Here is a 15,955-nt window from a genome sequence, read left to right on the forward strand (position 1 = left end):
AATAAACCTAGCATCCGATGGTAGCAAGATTTTTTCTAGTTTTAGACCACTAGATTCTTTAACGACATCTAACGGTACGTGATGAGCTGGAATACGTAGTCTGTGGTAGTCTGATTCGATCTATAAGAAGTGGTTGTGGCATCCACGTGCGAACAACTTGAAGAAACAATCTGTGACACTGACATTTTTAATCATGGTACTGGATTTGGATCTTTTTCGAAATGACAAAGGTTTCGACCCGGAAAAAATACGAGAAAATCAAAAGAAACGTTTCAAAGACTTACAGTTAGTGGATACAGTGATCGAAAAGGATAAAGTTTGGCGTCAGCTGCGACATAAGGCTGACAATTTAAATAAACTGAAAAATGTATGCAGTAAAGAAATCGGAGAGAGAATGAAAAGAAAAGAGCCGGTGGGTAGCGATGATGCAATCCCGAAGGATCTTCTTGAAAATTTAGAAAATTTAGTCTCTGATAACCTGAAATCATTAACGGTTACTCAGATTAAAACTATTCGTGGTTGTATTGATGATGCTATAGAAAAAAATGGCAAAGATTTAATATCAACTGGGTTAGAAAGAAATGGCGCTCTCAAAGAAGTAGGAAATTTTTTACATGACTCTGTACCAATTAGCAATGATGAAGAGGAAAATAAGGTATATAGATGATTACAAAAGACTTTCAATTCATCAACTATCCAAGATATTATTTTTAATTTTAGGTTGAAAGAACTTATGGAGATTGTACAGAAAAGAAGAAATACTCTCATGTTGACTTAATACACATGATTGATGGATTAGATGGGGAACGGGGTACTAATATTTCTGGTGGGCGTGGTTACTTCTTAGTGGGGCCAGCAGTTTTTTTGCAACACGCATTGATACAATTTGCCCTTAGACAATTGTTTGCAAAAGGTTATAAACCTCTTTATGCACCATTTTTTATGCGTAAAGATGTTATGCAGGAAGTAGCACAGTTATCCCAATTTGATGATGAACTTTACAAGGTATAAAATTAATGATTATATGCATAAACGTGTAAACCATTTTACTTAGCAGTTTGTTTGTTCAGGTGATAGGTAAAGGTAGCGAACGTAGCGACGACAAAGAAATAGAAGAAAAATATTTAATTGCAACATCTGAACAACCAATAGCTGCATTTCATCGGAACGAGTGGATTCCTGAAAATGCATTACCAATTAAATATGCTGGACTGTCTACATGTTTCAGACAAGAAGTAGGATCCCACGGGCGCGACACAAGAGGCATTTTTAGAGTTCACCAATTTGAGAAAGTAACTGCAACTGTATTTGTAATAGATTTAAGAAATATAGAATACGAATTTACATTTAGACGCGCATGGGTGATAGGTGGAACAGTTTTGTCTGACATCTCCATTTGATAATAAATCTTGGCTAATGATGGAAGAAATGATTTCAAATGCAGAGGAATTCTACAAAGCTTTGGAGATTCCCTACCGCATAGTGAATATAGTATCGGGTGCCCTAAATAACGCTGCTTCGAAAAAACTAGACTTGGAAGCATGGTTTCCAGGATCGGGTGCCTTTCGTGAACTTGTATCGTGTAGCAATTGCTTAGATTATCAAGCAAGGCGATTATTAGTCAGGTAAAGAAATGCGTTAATATTAACTTGATATTATTTTAAATGAAATTGCGTTTTAGGTATGGTCAAACAAAAAAAATGAATGCTAGCACAGAGTATGTTCATATGCTAAATGCAACGATGTGCGCAGTCACTCGCGTCATATGCGCCATCTTGGAAGTGCATCAAACCGATACTGGCATTAAGATACCGAAAGTTTTAGCACAATTCATGCCAACGGAATATGAAGATGAAATTCCATTCGTTAAGCCAGCTCCTATTGAAGAAGTGGAAACAAAGAAAAAAAAGTCAAAGGAGCAGAAAGATATTATCTTAACTTAAAGTAATCGTTTTACGATCAGTTTAAAATAGTGTAATCTTAACGAATTCGATTGGTTAATAAATTGTAACAGTTGAATTCAATTCAATCACAATATCCAATGATCAATTTTTATACTTGTTTAACAGATTTTCTGTAAACATTGCGACTGTTAAATATAGCTGTCTGAATGTTTGTTTTAAACATCTGAATGCATAAAATAATGAGTCTCGATCATCTTAACGGTATAAATATACACGATACACTTCAATACCTATCTTGTCCTATTTGTACAATCACACGATTTATGTACTCAGGTACGTCCTCTTAAGTGTGTAATAAATCAAGTCAAAAGAGCATTATAATTAACATCAATCAAGTGTTTTCTTTCAAATGCGACATTTCCAACCTTTTCTTTTCTTCAGCCTTTCTAAGATTATTCAATACAGAACGCTCGAATTCTGCGTCAGACATTTCGTTTTCATTCATCTGAAACACATCATTTATATTCGATATTAAGTTAAATTCGTTTGTGAACATAAACTGGTCATTGCATTAGAGTATTTGTTAAAACCAACCTTGTTTTTTTCCGAGTTATTATGAACTGGATACGACGTTCGTTCCTTAAAACTCGCACTGCAATATGTTCTTTCCTTGGGGAAATTAAATTGTTTCGATGTATCCCATAGCTTTTGAAGTTTCAATGGATTTTGAGCGAAACCAATTTCAGTATTTGCAGCTAATTCCTGACAAAAAAAAATTATTTTATTATTTACTTATTTTTTTCGAAAAGAACGTTTACTTATAACTATTGTTCGTTAACATACCGCGTCATTTTTGTTTTGGTATTCAACTAGTGCACTGCCATTTTTTGTGGGTGAAACAATAAGGGCTGCTATATCACCATACTGATAACAAAAATTTATGTGAGCAGAGATATCAGAAAGTGGTTCCTAATTTTATAGTGTTATATAAAAATTTAATAAATATTCTGATTTCATACTTTTGAAAAAATTTGGTATAACTTATCATAGTCATATTCATCATTGTCTAAGTTATTTTTCTTAGATTTCCATTTTATTTTTATTTTATAAGAACCACTGTCAACTTCAAACTCTTTGTAAAATCCTGATTGTTCTGCAATCTTTTTTTTCATAAATGCTATTTCTTCCTCTACTTGTTTTGATCCGGTTTTTCTTAAACGCTCTATTTCAGCCTAAATTTAAAATACATAGAGCCATTAATAGCCATTAAAGAAAAACAATGTGATCAAATTATGAAATATAAGACATACCTGTAATTTATCTTTGTCACTTTTTGTAGAGGATTCTGGATTTAAAGATCTTTTGTAAGCATCCTCTCTTGCTTCTAAGTCCTCCTTTAATTTCTTACGTTTTGCATCAAATTCTTTAGTCCTTAATTTTGCTTGATGTTTGGCATTAAGAACTTTATCATAAGCTGCCTTTTTTTATTAGAATAATATGTTATTAATGACACAAAATTAAAAAGCAAGAATTTATTAAATTTCAATTAGAGATTGCACTTACCCGAGCAGATGCATCAGTAAGGATTTCTAATGCATGTGATAATTCATGAAATAATTCCGCCGCTTTTGGATTATTTGGATTTTTGTCAGGATGACAAGATAAAGCTTTCTTGCGATATGCTTTCTTAATCTAGGATAATATTAAAAATTTAATAAAAAAAAAAAACAGTATGATACAAAACGTTGTTATGTAAAGATTGCATACCTCTTGGATTGAGGCTGTTTTTTCAGCACCGATGAATTCGTAAAGATCTCGATCCATTAAAGAATCCATTTCTTTCTTTGTGACAAAATGTGCGGATTTTCAGTTCTCGAAGAGGTTAGGTTCTTGTGTATATTATCGTCGATTTGATTACGTTTCGATGTATATTTTATTTAAAAGAAAATTAATACCAGGACGAGAATCTTCGATCTTCATAATTAAAAAAAAATGTATGATCGTACATACGTCACAACTTGTAGCATATATGCCAATATATGTATACTATTTGGTAACACTATTATACTATATGCTGTATATTTCTTAATACCGCTTCACACACCTACACAGCGATGACATGCCCCCTTATCACTGCTTACCACCGTTATCACAAAAAGCTACTATTGATACTGTGTCAATTGATGCATACATAATTGATGAAAGTAAAATGTATGCAAAATATGTAAAATTAAGCATAATCCAAGGATAGGTACACGTACATGTAACAAACGTTCGTGTTACGTAAAGTTTTAGAGTGTAAATAATAAAAAAGTAGTCAACAATTGTCAAAGTATAGAAATTTAAATATTATCAGTAAAAATTTGTTGTTTAATAATGATCGATCGAGTTGTTCGCGCACTTGGAAAACGGATATGTTTTAAAAATGTATTACAACAGGTAAGCATGTGGAATAGAGGATCGTAAAAAGAATAATTTAATGAAGTTTAATATTTGTTTGCTTCAACGAATGTAGACAAAACGGCGTTATAATAGTACAAACACCAGCATTGGAGCTGGTACTATGACTACTACAAAGGAGCCCTGCTACCTAGGCGTCCAAACTATTTTTACAGACGAACTTAAATTTGTTAATAAAGAAAACTATGATCCTTTACCAATATTTAGGGTTTTAAATTCGTCTAAATGTGTACAGCTACCTAAAGAACACAAGGTTGAACTAATCAATATGTGTATAACATAATTGTTGCTACTTTTGTCAACCTATCAATGTTGTATTTATTTTTCTTTGAAGTTAGATGAACAAACTTTGATTAAGATGTATTATAAAATGCTTACTCTGAGCATAATGGATAAAATCCTCTATGAATCTCAAAGACAAGGACGTATATCGTTTTATATGACTAACACTGGGGAAGAAGCAATACAAATTGGTTCTGCTGCTGCTATTACATTGGAAGATATTATATACGCGCAATACCGTGAAGCTGGTATGTATTTTCTAATTAATTACAATATGTCCTTTTTTTATTAAAAAAGTTAGTTTAATATAAAATAATCCTGTAGGTGTTTTGTTGTGGCGTGGTTATCCTATCGCGAAATTTATGAATCAATGTTATGGTAATCACAAAGACAGTGGAAAAGGAAGACAAATGCCTATCCATTATGGGTCAAAAAAATTAAACTTTGTTACCATTTCTTCTCCTTTAACAACTCAATTACCACAAGGTATAGAAATTAGAATATTGTAACATATTAACATAACAATATTTAATTTAAATGTTATTTGCAGCTGTAGGTACAGCATATGCACTCAAACGATCTAAAAAGAAAGCATGTGTTGTATGTTACTTTGGGGAAGGAGCAGCTAGTGAAGGAGACGCTCATGCTGCCTTTAATTTTGCTGCAACTTTGGAATGTCCAATTATTTTTGTGTGGTATGTATCCTATAAATTATACAGTGTACAAAACATGGATATAAAAAAAAATATCAAGTACCAATGAAATGATTAATTTCATTTTAAGTCGAAATAATGGTTATGCCATCTCAACTCCTTCTCTGGAACAACATAAAGGGGATGGGATTGCCGCGAGGGGTCCAGCTTACGGAATACGTACAACTCGCGTAGATGGGAATGATATTCTTGCCATGTATTATGCAACAAAAGCTGCTCACGAATTTGCTATCAATGAAGGAAAACCTATTTTAATCGAAGCTATGAGTTACAGGTGTGAAAACATTCTTTTTATATGTATGAATTCTTCTAAACACATAGTTATATATTTCAGAATTGGCCACCACAGTACTTCTGACGATAGCACTGCATATAGATCAACAGAAGAAATAGCTTCCTGGAATCAGTATACCCCAATAATGAAATTTCGTGATTATTTGGAATCAATAGATCTTTGGTCAGAACAGCAAGAACAAGAATCAAAAGAATCCATAAAAAAATCCATATTAGTTGCATTTGCAGATGCAGAAAAAGAACTTAAACCATGTTGGAAAGAATTATTCACGGATGTGTATCGTACAATGCCAAAACATATACAGTAAGTTTGTTAATTATATTATAATATAATGAAACTTGAAATGTTTATTGATAATATTTCTTTTTTCATTTTAGAAAGCAACTGAGCATCATGGAAAACCATGTTACAGAGTTCCATGAACATTATCCACTACATCTTTTCAAATCAACTTAATAATCCAGAATAACAATAATAACTGCATCAATTATATTTAATTTATTGATGTGAATTCAATAATATTTACCAATCTATGCCAATACTTTGTATTTTTTGTATTCTTTCGTAATAAAATGTTTACACACAACTTATGACAATTTCATACTTTCAGAAATTTCCTTGTATTTTTCAATACGAAATTCTTTTCTAGCTGCATCAAGTAATACATTATGAATCAAATTGTGCTGGAAAATATCATACTGTTCTACTTTAGGATACATGTTTCCTACAATCAAAAGTTTCGTTAGTGTTTCCAGAAGTTTGTAAATATGTATATATAAAATTCCATTAAAAATGTACCTTGTAGTTCTAATACAACTCTAATATATCCATATCCAGGGTATATACCAGGTGCTCTATGAAGTTTTGTATATGCAGACGTATGATCTTGATATCTTGGTACTAGTACTTTAAAAAGTTTATGGATGTACTGTTTCTCGAGTATCCAAAAATCTGCTAGTTTCATTGTTTCTTTGTGTTCAGGTCCATGCTGCAATGCTTCTGATATTAACTGCAAAAGTAAAATATTATAAAGTACAATTTCTATAAAAAGTATAGAACAAATAATACGTACTCGTTCAACATAACCTCTCGTTTCATCAGCCCTATTATAGTTCAATTCGATTCTTTCGTATTTAATTAAAGCGGTCAATGTTTTCTTAATTTTTGTAATTCTTCCTTCCGGGCCATCCAGATTTCTTAATTTTCGTGCTTCTGGAGTAATTTTGTATCTTATCCTAGGAATCAACTTTTCAATTTTGGCTTGATTCATTTTCGATCTATTTCTTATTTTCCGCTACGACTATGTTCAGTAAATATATTTTTTCGACGTGTAAACAACTACATAGGTTTATGTGGAACAATGTTAAACAAAATCTGCTGTTATTATTTATAAAGTGATAAAGTCTCATATGCACATACAGTTGTATGTAAAGTGTTGTCCACCAATTCCACCATGGATAGTGTTATTGTTATCTGATGACTGATGTAACACAGAATAGATATCTGTAATAGAGGTACAAAACCTGTTTCTTTTCATTTTCAAAAATCAACAAAGTTGCAAACTGCAGAATTTGAAAAATTAATGAAAGTAAAATAGATTCGAAATGAAAAAAAAAAACTGGAAGGAAAATAAAATTATCAGTGAAATGATCTAATATTAAATCGCTATCGATCGATCCTGATAACGATTTGTGATAGCTTTCATTATTTTATCGTCAAAACTTCATTATTTATCAACTTTCGATATAAATTTTCCAAAGTATATTTGTACATAGTTAAATTGTTTAGGAATACAAATTTTCGTTCATTTTAATTATAAAGAATCACGATTTATTTAATCGTCAATTTTCATATCATAAATTATTAGAACTATTTGCAACAACGAACTCCTTTTCCTGTCCTTTTATAAACATTACGCGAGTCGCGTAATCCATTGAATAATAGTATTATCCGATAAACGATTAAGTTCATCAACTTCGGTAGAAAATTTTATAATACATAGTACACACCTGATTCACCTACCTACTCAGTAAATGTTAATTGCGTCGTCTCTTCTGATTTTCCAAGTCACATATTCACACAGATCACACAAGTTTATCAACATGTATAGTTATAATATTTACAACAAAATTATTTTTACGAATTTATAAATCAACTAACAACTATATTTATACAGTAACAATATGAATGCCACATTATGGACAACAAATAATGTACCAAAGAATACGTAAGAAATTGATTTACGAGTCGGTGTTATGCATTAACGAGTTTAATCTTCTCTTGAAAGGCATAGGTGTCACAATTATACATCACAATGTAATTTTCTTGGATTGAACTTCTTACCTCGAACGGCGATATCAATATTCGGTTGTACTTATTTTAATATTAAAGCTAGATATGATCGTTCTAAGACCAAAGAGTTAAACCGTAGTATACAGCTTAAATAAAAGGTGCCAATTCTACTTTTTTTCCTCGTTCAAAGTATCTCGGTACAAAATGAAATTAAAACTTATTACGTTTATTTTTAACAGACTTCGGAAAGGAGGAGGTTACTGAATTCGACATGTATATTTTTTTTTCTTTTGATTTCTCGCTTGAAATACTGATTGCGTAACAGCTTCTTGTATCCTTGTATTATCATTAAACTTTGAAAAATCGTACCACCCGTACTACATATTGTTTACAAATTGGGCATTCAGACATTTGCTTGCCACAATTGAGACAACATGCTACATGGCCGCATTCTAAAATTACGCATTCCATTGGTTCATCCCAACAAATCTTGCAAAGATTTTCGTCCATTATTTGTACATCTATCAATAAAATGTACATTTATAGTTTATAAATATAATGCTATACTATAATATATAAGTAGTATAAACAAATAAATTTTATGTAAGATGAGTTGCATCTTACCATTTTTCGATTGTTTATGTTCTTGCCATAATCTAGAGGCTCTATCCAATAGTTCACATCTTTCTATGCAACCCTTGTAATCTACGCGATTTATACTTAATAAATTTTTTAATTGCTTCACAGTTAAATATTCCAAATCCGATAAATCGTTTATATCTGATAATTTTACATTATCTGGCCACTGTGTGAAACAAAAGGATATATTGTATACATTGTACAATAAGTTGAATCATTATTTCTTACCATAGGAATATTTTTTATCGCGTCAGAATTGTGTGTACTGAAAATGTCTGAAGTGTCATCCACTTCCGAAATTACAGGCTCTGATATCTCCCCTGAAGCAGGAGTACTTTCTGGAACCTCTATAATTTCAGTGGGATCATTTCTCATGCTACTAGTTTCACATTCTTGAGCAGAAGGTTCATGTTCTTGACTGTGCTCTCTAGCAGAAGGTTCATGTGACTGACTACAAAATTCACGAGTCCGTTCATCTTTTTCGTTTGCCATCCGACTGGAAGTAGAACTCCTACTGAAATTACATCAAGATAGAACACTTCTAGTTTCTCTTATAGCTTAAACATTATAATGTAACATGCACTGTCTGTGTTTTGTTTTGTTTCTGAAGATAATCAAAATCAACCAAGTTTGGAAATTTCTATTTATAATATTTTTGCTTACATCCATTATGGGACAAAAATTCAACGTACTTTTCTGCGTTTTTGTAATTGCTAGTACCATTAGCAAATATTATCACTAATTCTATTAAATCTTCTTTTTCTGAAAGTGAGAGTTAAAAAGTATTATTGAAGCCCTACAATAATGGCATGGTAATTATAGATTTTTTCTAGGAAAGAAAACTAGATTTTTAGACATTAGACAGATTACACTATGATGTTGAAAATTCAAAAGAATTTTCATCATTATATACATACCGATACATCCTTTGATGGATACCTTCTTTCCCAAAAGATATTGTCGTAAATCTTTAGATCGCATTTCCACAATTTGACTTCTTATCAGAGGTCTTCGTGACAACAAACTGCAGCTGTCACAACTTAGAATCTTGTTCATCCGTTTGATCACACATTCGGAACAAAAATACCTCAAACAATCCGAACATTGTTTCTGAAAGAGCCACACGATTAGACTGTTTTTACCTCGTTCTTACAATCATTGATCTTACCTTGCGTGTGAAAAAACTGAACTTTGTATTACACGCTTCACAAGCCATCCCGTTTTATGCGAATAACACGATAACACAAACGCTTTTCGTTAGTTCAAAGGTTAGGTTTATACTGACTCATAAAAATACACACCTTACACGTCATACATATTAATACAATTATATATTCTAAATAGAAAAAGCTGAGAAATACTAATTGCAATCGACACGTTTCAATCTGTTCACATTATCTTGCTACTCGACTAATCAGACGTAATGACACTGTAAACTACAACGGAGGGGAATACCCTTCTATAATCAGAGATGGCGCGACTAATGATCAACGGCGAATTTAATTGCAGATCACGAGAAGTAAGCAAAATTCCATATACTTCACTTTGGTAAAAATGAACGACAATTCCGTTTACTTTTGTACGTACGAATGAATCAAATAGATGACTATTTGTATGATTATTTTATTATTATCTATCGGTTGCCGTCAAAGAAGGGTAAATCATTATAGCCACAAATGATTCGAGATTCTTTATCGACTTATACTTATTACTTGTTACAAGACTTGGCAACGCATTGTAAATAAATTTATTATACATAACGCCCTTGGTTTCGCATAGGGACGCGACACACATTGAAAGTTGTCAATGTGATAAGCCTTAGACGGCGGTCCTTATCTAAATAATCTGAACGGTTGAAGGAGATATTATTTTTTCACGGTGGACAAGGCGATGTCGAAGAATAAATTGCTAGAATTAATATGGCGATAGAAAGTCGCACGCACGCGACCCAGGCCGCAACGGGCCACTAAAGCGTAAAACGCGTATTTGGTTCCCTATCAAGTCGAATGCGCAGCTTCTTACTGTTTCGTTCTGAAATTCAAAGTGGCAGGTAAACCGTTAACATCCGAATAATATTCATTTCTGTATAGAAAGTAAATAAAAAGGAATAAGAAGCGCGCCGCGGTCAGTGAACACTTTTCTCCGACTTGTGAAAAGTTGACATAGTTTTTAATGGTACAATTACACCTACATAGACGGGTGCATCGCGTGTTTCGAGTCTCGCGAAGGAAGCTCAGCTTCCTCCCGCGTTCGTTCTGCTGATCCTGTAGGGAAAGCGCGTTCATCCTTCTCGGCTGTTTCGCCAGAAACAGTGTTATCGTGGAAAGCGTCTTTTCTGAAAAAAAAAAAAAAAACGATATCAGCGACAAATTAAATTAACTGAGGCTTTCAGGTGTATAATATCAGTTTCTCCCAAATATATCCTACAAACGGAAGATGTCTGCCTAATGCACAGGGGTGTTACCTTCGTATCCAAAAGTCTGTATCCCCCTGTACTTACGTGTATCTATTCTCAGACGCGCGGAACAGCGACTTTGGACAATCCTTGAAGTAAGGCCAACACTCTCCGTGAAACTTTCCCCTGTTCTCAGCTTCGACGTACTCTTTCAGGAGGTTCGAGAATGGTGACTTGCTGGCGCTGAAAGTAAATCGCGTATCATGATTTCAAAGTCGAAGAAGAGGGCTATAAAATCATCGCAAAGATTTGCTGGATTAACGATGTACCCTCAGAGAGGTCACCGAAGAGTTAACCGGTTGGAAGCTTACGTGAAGAAGAGCTTGAGCATTTCCCCGATGAGACCGAAATTGCTCAAGGGGTGTCCCTGGACCTCGCAGATCGCTCTCAGTAGACACGCCTTTCCGTTTAAACCGAAATTGGCGAGCATGTCTTCAGCGGTGCCGTACAAAAGGGCCCTCTCACCCCCGTAAAAAGCGTTCTTTGGCACGTCCTCGACGGCTTCTCTTTTACTAAGTCCACGTTTCACAAACGCCGCGATAAACTCTGCGGTGGTTGGCCCCTGGTCCCTCGCAGTTGCGTCAAAAGCAGACGGCAAAACGCCGTAAGGGTTCTCGTTGTCGGTAAGACCGAGCTTATCGAAATCGACTGCAACGGGAAGATAGGATGAAGACATCGTGGGAAAAACGGGAATCATATCGGTATCAAGAGCGGCGATTATCGATTTTACCGCACGAACAAGTAAACGGAACTGATCAATAATTACTTAATGATTACTGGACTGCGGATTTCATGCGTTTATGACGTACAAATATAGAATAATCTATAATCTATAGTCTGATATAGAAAACGTAAACAAAATATGGATAATTTATGTTGAACATTGTTACTTCATTTTGCATAAGTGCGCATACCTTCTGGGTTTGTTTAGTAGATGTTTATTATATTAGTTTGCATCATAAATGCTTGAGATCCGCAGTCTAATGATTACTAATGTGTAGGATCAATGTATAATGTATGCTGACGTAGGTGTATTCTAATAAATCCCTTTTATGCCAGAATCATGAATGTTTGTTGCCCTGATATTGCAAATTGGTATTAAATTCAAAGTAGTTGATAACAACTGAGTCTTCCAGGTGTGAGCCATGAAGAATCAGGCTGGAAACCCCCCGAATATCCAAACTCAATTTTATGAATAAAATTTAGAGTACAGTTTTAGGATTACTCACTGGTAAAGGGGAGGCTGATGGTCATGTTGCTAAGGAAACCATGGGGCGGGTATCTGACGAATGGTAGCGCCAACGTCGGAGTTATCGTCATTATCGTCCCTGGAGGTAGAGCTATCCTACCATCGTTGGTTATCCAAAAGAGCCTCTTTTGTCTGTGATGAGAATACCTTGGGTACGTGTTCTCGTCACCGCCACTTTCGACGTCCGACGACTTGAGGAACAGAATCAGTCCAAGTAACGCCACCACGCTCTTCCTCTTCTCCATGGTACCTCTTCTCCGTTAGGAGAAGTCTCAAGGGCAAGGTCGATGCACACCTGCGCGAGGAAACGAATACGTGAGCACTTATCATCGAAAAGAAATCCTCATCGAGATTACAGCTGTATATAACCCCTCGACTCGAAGACGCAAGGTAGGACGTGCGTCTCATCGATTCGACTAGGAAATACAGGACAAAACGAAAGCGGGTTAAACGTGGTTCCACAGACGGGATTGCGAATTAAGAAAATTTCCGTTAGATGTGTGTGTAGGTGTATGGGTGCACAGAGGTAATAGTAGTTATTTGTATCCGGAGAAAAAAAATATCGAATAAACTTTTGATGCGCTACAATCTAAATTATACAATCAAATTACGGGTAACCGTTACTACCATTGAGTAATTTATCGAGTAACTGTTCAATCGAGTAAACGTCGCGAATGAATCGCTGCGCGGAGTTCTTTTTCGTCATCTATTATTCGAATAAAATTCCGGCCGTTTCAAGCTAGGTATCTTTGTATGCGCGGTGCGTAAGGATGACGTGGGACGTCGTACACGAATCAACGTTAAGAAACGCCACGAAACAGAGGAATGCCCAAAGTATACCGGTAATTAACGAGCCTCATTGTCAGGTATGTCAAACGTACCGTACGAGGGCCGTTTGTCACCGATTCCAGTACATGCACGGTTACTTAGTTAGTCTGCGTTCTCACGTCGTGAACTCGAATGTCGGAGTGCGTCTCCGTTTCGCGTCTACCTTTGTTAACGATTCATATTTTTAATGACATTAATGCATCGTCGATCAGTATGGGAAGATCTTCTTGTTTGCGCCACATTGTGCGCTTCGAAGTATACGCGATAAGAGTATTTCTAACCGCAGACTTTTTATTATTCTAAATCCTTCGCGATTAGGGCACTCTTGATCGCGTCGACAGACAAAAACACGAGGAGGACGAAAAGGTAGGTCACCGGTGCGGGCGTAACGCGGAATACAAATTCTGACCACCATATGTAACTACGTGTAGTCCTGGCGACATTCTTTGATCAACGTCGACACGTGCATCGAAATCAGAATCGAACCGAGACCCACTTGATCGATCGAATCAAGAGCTCGATTTCCGTACATTTATTTCGTCGGAACCGTTAAGCCCTGGCGTAGAATCGGGTCGTGGGCCAAAAGATTATGGTATCTCCGTTGCATCCTTCTTATTTACCGTTTCACCGTTCCTCACCCCCCATCCTACCTTTACCTTCCCTGGTCCACCTGTTCGAATATTTTTCACTTCTCCGATACTCGATTTTCCGATGGCACGTATCGCAGTACACTTTCCACCCTTTCCTGCATTTTTCTGCACGTGCTCTCGACATTCCACTCTCCATTTCTCTAGGTGAACGCGTGCCGCGCATATATGCGCGGGTTTCCTCCCCCTCTGTTCGAAACTCGAGCGATTCAACCCTGGCAGAGTCTTGGGATTCATATTTCTCAGAGCACGTTACCCTGTTTTCCTTGGATTATATTATCCTCTTTAAGGTGGAATATTATGCACGCGGTCCAAAGAAAGCGTGGAAATAAAACTTGTGCAATTGAAAGTAACGAGATCGCGAAACAGGCGTAATCGTAGAAACGCGAGATAAAAAAGATATTCCTGACCCAGTGACTTCCACAGTGCGTGGAATTAACGGTAGGCATTCGTCGGTACGAGATCTGCTTGTGAAAAAGCGAGCGATTTCGAGAGGCGTCCCGAAATGTCAGATGAAAGGCACGTGCTCCATATCTCACGTACTTTTTTTTACGGAAAATTTGACGTGCCTAAGTGACGTTATGAAATCTAGAATAGTTCAGATTTTATAGAATTCTAGGAGTGGCTTAGTTTTTTCACAGTTCGACTGGTACAGCCCCTTGAAAGTATACTTTGTCAGGTTTCTCTATGCCGATTATTATGATCAAGAGTGCGATAAATTAAAGGAAATGAAGTTGTTTGTAACGAGACGTCACGAAAGGCGACAAATAAAAGTTTGAAAACGATGGGGTCGGGGCTGTCGGCCCGAATACCTCAGGAGTCGAACAAGCACAGGTCCAGGACTCGACTTCAAAAACCAGTCGCGAGTCTAACTTGTTTTTACATCTGTGTACGAGGAGATGTTCGACTCGTATAAAATCGTGGTTTCGAAAAGGCAGGAAATGTTGACGACGAAACATTAATTCTCCATATTTAAAAGGAAAAGACACTTAAAACTCACTTAAAACTGAGAATAGAAGAGTTTAGACGGCGGTTTGATTTGAAACAGACAAGAATTGTTTGGTACCAAGCTCTAACGCGAAGAGTATTTAAAAAATGGGCAGATGCGTGATTGATGTGTTAAGTTAGAGGAGCTTAATTTTCGAAGAAACTTCCCGAAAGTAAAAGTGTGAACACAGATAGCCGGTCGTCGCGCATGCAAGTACCTTCAAGTTTTTGTAGCGGATGTTTGTTTCGTGGAGACGCTACGCAGGAGAACGGTCGTTGTACTATAACTGGGCTAATTTTGATGCACGCTGATTAACAGGGCTACGGCATAATTGCGCCTAGTGCAGTTTCTTTGCCGTTGCTGGAAAAAAATCACAACAGAAGTCAGACGGTTTTCCTCGACCCTCTTCTTATTCCTTGCGACAAAGTTAAGTAGCTTTGCTTTTCCAACGTTCACCATGGGCGCGCGTTTGATCGATAGATTGCTGCAACCGTGAAGCGATCGATTGTTCGATTTCTATTTGCAATAAACAAGCGTTAACGTAAATCGTAGTTCGGCACACGAGCATGCGCGCACAAACCGTCACCGTCGGCGAATCTTTGGCCCCGCGTACCGTACACCTAGCAGTGAACACCTCTTCAGCAATCGCAGAAGGCTGACTCTCGGTCTCGAACTGACCGAATAATCCGCTCGACGCGACGTTCCGCGTTTTACGAGCCACGTTATCCTCCGTTACGTTACGTTACCTTCCCACTCGCGCGTATTCGTTTCTTACTCTTGACTTTCAATCCCGCCATTTTAATATGCACCGTCGAAACGCGACCCCCTGGTCTCCTTCCCTTCTATTCCTTCTCGCTTTTCGGGTCCCTCTTAACTCTTTTTTATTCCCTTCTCGTGCTCGTCGAGCTCGGATACTTTCGACTAGCAGATGAAATACAAAATAGTATCGCTTTAGGTATTTTTGTTGAGCTGATTTCTAGACGCACAGTTTAGTTGTTGCGAATATGGGGAATCCCGTTGGTAGATGTAGTCTGAGTGGTAGGGTTCGTGTACCTTCCCTGGCAGGTTGCAACAGATCGCCCGCGGACCTATGGAATATTTTGTATTATTTGCAAGGATCTGATGTAACCGTATCCTGACAAAAATATTAACGTAACGCCTCTCGTGTATTCTAATCTAAAGCCTGAAGCTTACCTACCAGTT

At 36.3% G+C, this 15,955-nt stretch overlaps 6 protein-coding genes across 9 annotated transcripts; 2 read left to right on the plus strand and 4 right to left on the minus strand.

Moving 5' to 3' along the window:
* The first annotated feature begins 52 nt into the window (after nt 1–52).
* Nucleotides 53–2,277, plus strand: LOC128880474 (serine--tRNA ligase, cytoplasmic). Its single transcript, XM_054130607.1, has 5 exons — nt 53–655; nt 721–1,005; nt 1,071–1,292; nt 1,369–1,625; nt 1,682–2,277. Exons 1-5 carry the CDS (start codon nt 194–196, stop codon nt 1,941–1,943), a joined length of 1,488 nt encoding a protein of 495 aa, XP_053986582.1. The 5' UTR covers nt 53–193; the 3' UTR covers nt 1,944–2,277.
* On the minus strand, nt 2,187–3,973 carry LOC128880484 (dnaJ homolog subfamily C member 17). Its single transcript, XM_054130629.1, has 7 exons — nt 3,672–3,973; nt 3,468–3,596; nt 3,215–3,382; nt 2,924–3,136; nt 2,748–2,828; nt 2,499–2,666; nt 2,187–2,409 (listed from the first exon to the last, which is right to left on the minus strand). The coding sequence occupies exons 1-7, from the start codon at nt 3,738–3,740 to the stop codon at nt 2,296–2,298; spliced, it is 942 nt and encodes a 313-aa protein (XP_053986604.1). The 5' UTR covers nt 3,741–3,973; the 3' UTR covers nt 2,187–2,295.
* A 112-nt stretch (nt 3,974–4,085) lies between these two features.
* Nucleotides 4,086–6,242, plus strand: LOC128880477 (2-oxoisovalerate dehydrogenase subunit alpha, mitochondrial). Its single transcript, XM_054130610.1, has 8 exons — nt 4,086–4,343; nt 4,420–4,617; nt 4,699–4,894; nt 4,971–5,132; nt 5,197–5,341; nt 5,430–5,633; nt 5,694–5,957; nt 6,032–6,242. Exons 1-8 carry the CDS (start codon nt 4,281–4,283, stop codon nt 6,108–6,110), a joined length of 1,311 nt encoding a protein of 436 aa, XP_053986585.1. The 5' UTR covers nt 4,086–4,280; the 3' UTR covers nt 6,111–6,242.
* Nucleotides 6,134–7,178, minus strand: LOC128880488 (39S ribosomal protein L17, mitochondrial). The gene is made up of 3 exons (XM_054130637.1): nt 6,727–7,178; nt 6,453–6,663; nt 6,134–6,378 (listed from the first exon to the last, which is right to left on the minus strand). Exons 1-3 carry the CDS (start codon nt 6,922–6,924, stop codon nt 6,242–6,244), a joined length of 546 nt encoding a protein of 181 aa, XP_053986612.1. The 5' UTR covers nt 6,925–7,178; the 3' UTR covers nt 6,134–6,241.
* Nucleotides 7,179–7,905: 727 nt separating this feature from the next.
* LOC128880483 (E3 ubiquitin-protein ligase RNF34) lies at nt 7,906–10,036 on the minus strand. Of its 3 annotated transcripts, none has more exons than XM_054130628.1 (6): nt 9,887–10,036; nt 9,503–9,695; nt 9,278–9,347; nt 8,814–9,099; nt 8,571–8,751; nt 7,906–8,467 (listed from the first exon to the last, which is right to left on the minus strand). In XM_054130628.1, the coding sequence occupies exons 1-6, from the start codon at nt 9,896–9,898 to the stop codon at nt 8,295–8,297; spliced, it is 915 nt and encodes a 304-aa protein (XP_053986603.1). In that variant the 5' UTR covers nt 9,899–10,036; the 3' UTR covers nt 7,906–8,294. The 3 variants fall into 3 exon arrangements, with proteins under 3 accessions (XP_053986603.1, XP_053986602.1, XP_053986601.1); XM_054130627.1 differs by having other exon boundaries at nt 8,814–9,096; nt 9,754–9,895; XM_054130626.1 differs by having other exon boundaries at nt 9,754–9,895.
* On the minus strand, nt 9,754–15,889 carry LOC128880485 (uncharacterized). Of its 2 annotated transcripts, none has more exons than XM_054130632.1 (5): nt 15,739–15,889; nt 12,270–12,584; nt 11,352–11,688; nt 11,086–11,223; nt 9,754–10,920 (listed from the first exon to the last, which is right to left on the minus strand). In XM_054130632.1, the coding sequence occupies exons 2-5, from the start codon at nt 12,532–12,534 to the stop codon at nt 10,773–10,775; spliced, it is 888 nt and encodes a 295-aa protein (XP_053986607.1). In that variant the 5' UTR covers nt 12,535–12,584; nt 15,739–15,889; the 3' UTR covers nt 9,754–10,772. The 2 variants fall into 2 exon arrangements, with proteins under 2 accessions (XP_053986607.1, XP_053986606.1); XM_054130631.1 differs by lacking the exon at nt 15,739–15,889 and adding an exon at nt 14,970–15,631.
* Between the last annotated feature and the right edge of the window lie 66 nt (nt 15,890–15,955).

Source organism: Hylaeus volcanicus, chromosome 7 (genome assembly GCF_026283585.1).
Source record: "Hylaeus volcanicus isolate JK05 chromosome 7, UHH_iyHylVolc1.0_haploid, whole genome shotgun sequence".
Taxonomy (NCBI): Eukaryota; Metazoa; Arthropoda; class Insecta; order Hymenoptera; family Colletidae; genus Hylaeus; species Hylaeus volcanicus.

What these genes read in the sequence shown, in the direction of transcription:
- LOC128880474 (XM_054130607.1), top strand. Translation starts at nt 194, where the DNA reads ATGGTACTGGATTTGGATCTTTTTCGAAATGACAAAGGTTTCGACCCG. An exon ending in TTGATGATGAACTTTACAAG is followed by an intron (nt 1,006 to 1,070) that starts GTATAAAATTAA and finishes TTGTTTGTTCAG; the next exon opens with GTGATAGGTAAAGGTAGCGA. An exon ending in GCAAGGCGATTATTAGTCAG is followed by an intron (nt 1,626 to 1,681) that starts GTAAAGAAATGC and finishes ATTGCGTTTTAG; the next exon opens with GTATGGTCAAACAAAAAAAA.
- LOC128880484 (XM_054130629.1), bottom strand. Translation starts at nt 3,740, where the DNA reads ATGGATTCTTTAATGGATCGAGATCTTTACGAATTCATCGGTGCTGAA. An exon ending in TTACTGATGCATCTGCTCGG is followed by an intron (nt 3,383 to 3,467) that starts GTAAGTGCAATC and finishes TAATAAAAAAAG; the next exon opens with GCAGCTTATGATAAAGTTCT. An exon ending in ACCAAAACAAAAATGACGCG is followed by an intron (nt 2,667 to 2,747) that starts GTATGTTAACGA and finishes TTTTTTTGTCAG; the next exon opens with GAATTAGCTGCAAATACTGA.
- LOC128880477 (XM_054130610.1), top strand. Translation starts at nt 4,281, where the DNA reads ATGATCGATCGAGTTGTTCGCGCACTTGGAAAACGGATATGTTTTAAA. An exon ending in AACAACTCAATTACCACAAG is followed by an intron (nt 5,133 to 5,196) that starts GTATAGAAATTA and finishes TGTTATTTGCAG; the next exon opens with CTGTAGGTACAGCATATGCA. An exon ending in TGTCCAATTATTTTTGTGTG is followed by an intron (nt 5,342 to 5,429) that starts GTATGTATCCTA and finishes TTTCATTTTAAG; the next exon opens with TCGAAATAATGGTTATGCCA.
- LOC128880488 (XM_054130637.1), bottom strand. Translation starts at nt 6,924, where the DNA reads ATGAATCAAGCCAAAATTGAAAAGTTGATTCCTAGGATAAGATACAAA. An exon ending in CGAGAGGTTATGTTGAACGA is followed by an intron (nt 6,664 to 6,726) that starts GTACGTATTATT and finishes TTACTTTTGCAG; the next exon opens with TTAATATCAGAAGCATTGCA. An exon ending in AGTTGTATTAGAACTACAAG is followed by an intron (nt 6,379 to 6,452) that starts GTACATTTTTAA and finishes TTTTGATTGTAG; the next exon opens with GAAACATGTATCCTAAAGTA.
- LOC128880483 (XM_054130626.1), bottom strand. Translation starts at nt 9,801, where the DNA reads ATGGCTTGTGAAGCGTGTAATACAAAGTTCAGTTTTTTCACACGCAAG. An exon ending in AATTACAAAAACGCAGAAAA is followed by an intron (nt 9,100 to 9,277) that starts GTACGTTGAATT and finishes ATGTAATTTCAG; the next exon opens with TAGGAGTTCTACTTCCAGTC. An exon ending in ACATAAACAATCGAAAAATG is followed by an intron (nt 8,468 to 8,570) that starts GTAAGATGCAAC and finishes TTTTATTGATAG; the next exon opens with ATGTACAAATAATGGACGAA.
- LOC128880485 (XM_054130632.1), bottom strand. Translation starts at nt 12,534, where the DNA reads ATGGAGAAGAGGAAGAGCGTGGTGGCGTTACTTGGACTGATTCTGTTC. An exon ending in CATCAGCCTCCCCTTTACCA is followed by an intron (nt 11,689 to 12,269) that starts GTGAGTAATCCT and finishes TTCCCGTTGCAG; the next exon opens with TCGATTTCGATAAGCTCGGT. An exon ending in ATGCTCAAGCTCTTCTTCAC is followed by an intron (nt 11,224 to 11,351) that starts GTAAGCTTCCAA and finishes ATTTACTTTCAG; the next exon opens with CGCCAGCAAGTCACCATTCT.